At 46.2% G+C, this 6,203-nt stretch overlaps 1 protein-coding gene across 2 annotated transcripts in view; it reads left to right on the top strand.

Moving 5' to 3' along the window:
* The first annotated feature begins 1,696 nt into the window (after positions 1-1,696).
* Positions 1,697-6,203, top strand: part of sorl1 (sortilin-related receptor, L(DLR class) A repeats containing) — a 189,525-nt gene continuing 185,018 nt past the window's right edge. For both annotated transcript variants that reach the window (XM_043676455.1, XM_043676454.1), the window contains exon 1: positions 1,697-3,729. In XM_043676455.1, coding sequence (XP_043532390.1) covers positions 3,430-3,729 — 300 coding nt within the window. In that variant the 5' untranslated portion in view covers positions 1,697-3,429. The remainder of the gene's footprint in view (positions 3,730-6,203) is intronic.

The following is a 6,203-nucleotide window of genomic DNA, read 5'->3' as shown; positions in this document are numbered from 1 at the left end:
TGAATAGTCAGAGATGTTTCCCCAGGGCAGAAATGGAAATTCCAAGGGGGCATAATTTTAAGGTGATTGGAGGAAGGTTTAAAGGGAGATGTCAGAGTTAGGTTCTTTACACAGAGAGTGATGGGTGCATGGAATGCATTGCCAGCGGTGGTAGTTAAGTCAGAGTTGAGTAAAGTACAGTAGCTTTATTTGTTGTTTCTACCGCACACAGCTGCTACAATAAAAACAAGAGTGTTCCTCCAGGACCTAGGTGTTACATGAACACACAGAATACATAAGAGAACAGTCATACACAGGGCAGCATAAAGTGCAAGACAGCACAGTAATTCCTGATGAGACAAGACAAAATGCACAGTGATGGACAAATTACATTGTAACAATGAATGATCATTAATAAAACATTATTTTAGCAGCAATTCAAAAAGTTGTCTGAAAATTGCAATGCAGTAGTGTGTGATCATACAGTGTTGAGGAGCCTAATGGCTTGGGGGAAGAAACTATTGCAGTCTGGCTGTGAAAGATCGACTGTTTCGGTATCTTCTGCCAGATGGTAGGAGGGAGAGGAATTTGAATGATGTGTGGGTCGTCCACAATGCTGTTAGCCTTGTGGATGCAGTGTGTGGTGAGGAGAGACCCTGATGATCTTTTCAGCTGTCCTCACTATCGTAGGATCTTACAATCTGAGAGAGTGCAATTCCAAACAAGGCAGTGATGCAGTTGGTCAGGATACTCTCAATTAACCCTCTGTAAAATGTGGTGAGGATGGGGGTGGGATTTCCTCAATCTACACACAAAGTAGAGACGCTGCTGGGCTTTCTTGGCTACGGAGCTGGTGTTGAGGGACCAGGTGAGATTCTCCGCCAGGTGGACACCAAGAAATTTAGTGCTCTTCACAATCTCCACGGGGAAAGCCATTGATGTCCAACGGAGAGTGATCGCTCCATGTCTTCCCAAAGTCAACAACCAACTCTTTCATTTTGTCCACAGTCAGAGACAGGTTGTTGGCTCCGCACCAGTCTGTTAGCCATTGCACCTCCTCTCTGTTTGCTGACTCGTTGTTCCTGCTAATGAGACCCACTACCGTTGTGTCATCAACTTAATGATATAATTCGAGCTGTGCATCGTTGCACAGTCGTGTGTCAGCAGGGTGGACAGCAGTGTACTGATCACACAGCCCTGGGGGACCCCGTGCTCAGTGTGATGGTGGTGGAAATGCTGTTCCCAATCCAGACTGACTGAGGACTGCCAGTCAAGAAGTCCAGGATCCAGTTACAGAGGGAGGTATTCAAGTCCAGCAGACTCAGCTTTCCATTTGCCTATGGTCATACTAGTCTGAAAATGCCTGATCTTGGAAGCTGAGTAGACTCAGGCCTGGTTAGTACTTGGATGGGAGACGGCCTGGGAATACCAGGTGCAGTAGGCTTTTGGGGCGGCACAGTGGTTAGCACTGCTGCCTCACTTTGCCAGAGACCTGGGTTCAATTCCTGCCTCGGGTAACTGTCTGTGTGGAGTTTGCACATTCTCCCCGTGTCTGCGTGAGTCCCCTCCGAATGCTCTGGTTTCCTCCCACAGTTCAAAGATGTGCAGATTAGGTGAATTGGCCATGCTAAATTGCCTGTAATGTTAGGTGAAGGGGTAAATGTAGGGGAATGGGTCTGTGTGGGTTGCTCTTCGGAGGGTTGGTGTGGACCTGTTGGGCCAAAGGGCCTGTTTCCACACTGTAAGTAATCTAATCTAAAAATCTAATCAATCAGGTGCTGAGGAATGATAGTATCAAATGCAGAACTGAGGTCTATGAACAGTAATCTGATTTAGATATCCTTCTTGTCCAGGTGGGTGAGGGCCAGATGGAGGGTGGTGGAGATGGCATCATCTGTTGAGTAGTTGGGACAATACGTGAACTGCAGGGTGTCCAGCAGAGGGGAGCAGCAGGGTCTTAATATGCCTCAACACAAGCCTCTCAAAACACTTCATGATGAAGGGTGTTAACGCAACAGGGCAATAGTTGTCGAGGCAGGACACTGAAAACCTCTTCAGCACGGGGATGACAGCAGCAGTCTTGAAACACTGGAACTATGGCACAGCTCAGGGAGATGTTAAAGATGTCCGTGAGAACATCTGCCAGCACGTCTGAGCATCCTCTGTGCACTCTGCCAGGAATGTTATCTGGTCCAGCAGCCTTATATGGGTTGATTCTGCATAGCGTTTCCTCACATCAGCAATGGTAAGATAATACCTGGTCATTGGGAGGGAGATGGTCTTCCTCAATGCATGTCATTCCATGTCTCAAATCGTGCACAGAAATTGTTCAACTCATCTGGGAGGGAGACATCATCAGCACAAGCAGGCGATGCTGTTCTGTGGTTGGTGGTAGCCTGAACACCCTTCCACATGTTCCACATATCACCATTGTCCTGAAAAAGACGGCGTATTCTGTGTGTATGCGTGCTATGCCTCTTTGATGGCCTAGGACAGATTGGCCCTCGCTGTTGTTAGGGCCGCCTTATCATCTACTCTGAAGGTAGAATCGCGGATTGTCAACAGCACACACTTCCACGGCTTCTGGTTAGGGCAAGAAGTGATGGTCTTACATGGAGCGATGTCGTCAATGCACTTGCTAATGTAGCAAACTATCAATGTTGCATAACTAAATTGGTGGAGTCGCCATCGGCTGTCACCTCCTTAAACACATGCCTGTCAATGTGCTCAAAACCGTCTTGAAGAGCAGAAATGGCTCCTGCCGGCCAGGTTTTCACCTGCTTCAGAACCGGTTTGACACAGCTGACAAGTGGTCTGTATGCTGGAATTAGCATAACAGAGAAATGTGTTCTGGGGAGCCAAGTTGGGGGCAGGGTCCTGTATGCACTGAGGATGTTTGTAATAGGGCAAGTCAGATACATCAGGGACATTTAAGCAACTCCTAGATAGGCACATGGATGATAGTTGAAGGGTATGTAGGTTAATTTGATCGTACTAGGATAAAAAGTCGGCACAACATCGAGGGCCTGTACTGTTCTATATTCTTCTATGAGGTGTTCTTGCTCTAAAATGATATTAGAGTCCTGAAAATTAGAGAGAAAGATGAGATGTTGCTCCTCCAGCTCGCCTCGCTGTTTTTTTTTTTGACTGACTGCCTTCACACCCTGCGGTTGAATTCCGAAGTAAGGCCATTACCAAACTTCAAACGTTAACGCTGGTTTTATTTTCTTTCTCTCTCAGTCCCACAGATCCCGCCAAGCCTCTCCAGCAATTTCTGTTCTTTCAGTCCGCCCTCCGTTCCGCCTCAACCAAGACTCCCCGCCTCTTTTCCCCAAAAATGGCCAGTGTCGGGTAATTAAAGGGGCGGGGGCAGCCAGAGAGGGAGAGAGAAGTAAATCATCCGTCAGAGAGAGAAAAAACAATCCAGCAGTGATCACCAGCGGCGTTAAGATGGCGGCGGGAGGTGTTAGAGTGCAGTGTGTTTGGAGCCTCCTGCAGCTGCTGCTGGCCCTCGGCGCGGCCCGGCGGCCCTTCTTCACCTCGCAGACGCTGCACTTCGGCGGCGGCGCCGGGGCCGGCGACCCTCAGGAGCGCGGCTTCTTCACCGTGGCGGCCGGCTCCAAGCATGGAGGTGCGGGCACGGTGCTGCCGGATCTCGGCGACAGCCGGAGCAACCTGAGGGCGCTGAACCACCGGCACCGGTGGCGCAGGAGCATCGACGGAAAGGAGCAGCTGCAAGTCTTCGGACAGGTAGAGGACAGCAGACCCAGCACCAAAATAAACACCCACCCGACCCATCACACACTTGTCACCAACTGCCTACACATTTTCAGTCCTTTTCAGAAAGAATCTATTACACATTCCCACGTAAATCATACTAATCGTATTCCTGCAAATGCTTAACTTGATGGTCATAGGCGGAAGTTACCGACAGCTTTTCTCTAAAATTACTCCTTCACCTTGCTTTTTAACACAATGTAATTTTGTTTTTTTTAACTCCTTCAGGTGTCAACCCCCCTTTAAATTGCTCTTTCCAATCTGCTGTTTACTAAATTATCACCTCGTTTCAATTTCAACTAATACTGTTTACTAAATGATCACTCCGTTTTGAATGCACCGATTGTGCTTGGAGGATAACCTTTTCATTTGTGCAAATATTGGGATAAACCAGTATTGTAGACAGCAAGTGTAATGTTTTGTTGTTAAAATGTAAGGTGATGCTTGAGCGTTGTGTTTTTACTGAAGTGATATTCATCTGTTTATGCGGATATACCTGGGTTTGTGTGTTTTTGGTTTAGAAATGTGTTGGGGCGGATGGGTGTCATTGCAGGATATCGTTTTATTTTGTCGCGAAAATAAGAGACGTGTCCTTCCTTTCACTTACAGAAAAAGTCTTGGTTGAGGGAGCACAGACAGTTGTGCTGAATGGTTTGTATGCTGTGAATTTTTAAAAATTTAGATCCTATGGTGGGGTGAATAACTTGTTACTATGTTTTGTTTTTTATTGGTTATATTTTGAGTGACCTGAAAAATAAGAAATTTTAGTTAAGTTTATTTCAAGTTGAAGAAATGCCTTGTAGGTTTGAGACGTTTTCTGATGTAGTTGATAGTTTGTTGGTACACAACACATTTCAACATTTCCTCTTTTGGATGGGCTGTGACGTAATGTCTTTCCCAGAATAAAGCAGTGTTTTTGCCCTGAAACCTCATTTTGGGTAAGAGGGCTGTCTGTCAAACAGCTGATGTCATGATTTGGATTGTCTGCTTATTATGCTAAATGTGCATTTGTTATGAATTTAACTTAACATCTGTGAAAGTTGAAGCATGTTTATTTTACACTTAAATCCAACTTAGGATATTGAAAGAAAATTTGATATTTAAAAATCTCATTTCGTAAAGATTTAAGATAAGTACATTTACCCATGGCTCAGGGATGGGCAGGACTGGCAGCTTAATGTTCCAGGATACAAACGCTACAGGAAGGATAGAAAGGGAGGCAAGAGAGGAGGGGGAAGTGGCATTTTTGATAAGGGATAGCATTACAGCTGTGCTGAGGGAGGATATTCCCGGAAATACATCCACGGAAGTTATTTGGGTGGAGCTGAGAAATAAGAAAGGTATTGGGCGGCACGGTGGCACAGTGATTAGCACTGCTGCCTCAGCGCCAGAGACCCGGGTTCAATTCCCGCCTCGGGCGACTGACTGTGTGGAGTTTGCACGTTCTCCCCTGTGTCTGCGTGGGTTTCCTCCGGGTGCTCCGGTTTCCTCCCACAGTCCAAAGATGTGCAGGTCAGGTGAATTGGCCATGCTAAATTGCCTGTAGTGTTAGGTGAAGGGGTAAATGTAGGGGTATGGGTGGGTTGCGCTTTGGTGGGTCGGTGTGGACTTGTTGGGCCGAAGGACCTGTTTCCATACTGTAAGTAATCTAAACTTTCGAAAGTTGATTGGAGGCAGATGTTCGCAGATAAAGGGACGGCTGGAAAATGGGAAGCTGTCAGAAATGAGATAACAAGAATCCAGAGAAAGTATATTCCTGTCAGGGTGAAAGGAAAGGCTGGCAGGTATACGGAATGCTGGATGACTAAAGAAATTGAGGGTCTATACTTAAGAGGGAAATCAGGAGGGCAAATAGAATTAAGGAGAATCCAAAGGGTTTTTACAAATATATTAAGGACAAAAGGGTAACTAGGGAGAGAATAGGGCCCCTCAAAGAACAGCAAGGTAGCCTCAGAAAATGAGGGAGATACTAAATGAATATTTTGCATCTGTATTTACTGTGGAAAAGGATATGCAAGATATAGACTGTAGGGAAATAGATGGTGACATCTTGCAAAATGTCCAGATTACAGAGGCGGAAGTGCTAGATGTCTTGAAATGGTTAAAGATGGATAAATCCCCAGGACCTGATCAGGTGTACCCGAGAAGTCTGTGGGAAGCTAGAGAAGTGATTGTTGGGCCTCTTGCTGAGATATTTGTATCATTGATAGTCACAGATGAGATGCCGGAAGACTGGAGGTTGGCAAATGTGGTACTGCTGTTTAAGAAGGGCAGTAAAGACTAGCCAGGGAACTACAGACCGGTGAGCCTGACCTCAGTGGTGGGCAAGTTGTTGGAGGGAATCCTGAGGGACAGGATGTACATGTATTTGGAAAGGCAAGGACTGATTAGGGATAGTCAACATGGCTTTGTGAATGGGAAATCATGTCTCTCAAACTTGATTGAGT

The sequence above is a fragment of the Chiloscyllium plagiosum genome, chromosome 35, assembly GCF_004010195.1.
Source record: "Chiloscyllium plagiosum isolate BGI_BamShark_2017 chromosome 35, ASM401019v2, whole genome shotgun sequence".
In the NCBI taxonomy this organism is placed as follows: domain Eukaryota; kingdom Metazoa; phylum Chordata; class Chondrichthyes; order Orectolobiformes; family Hemiscylliidae; genus Chiloscyllium; species Chiloscyllium plagiosum.
This window is presented reverse-complemented; position numbering and strand designations above follow the sequence as displayed.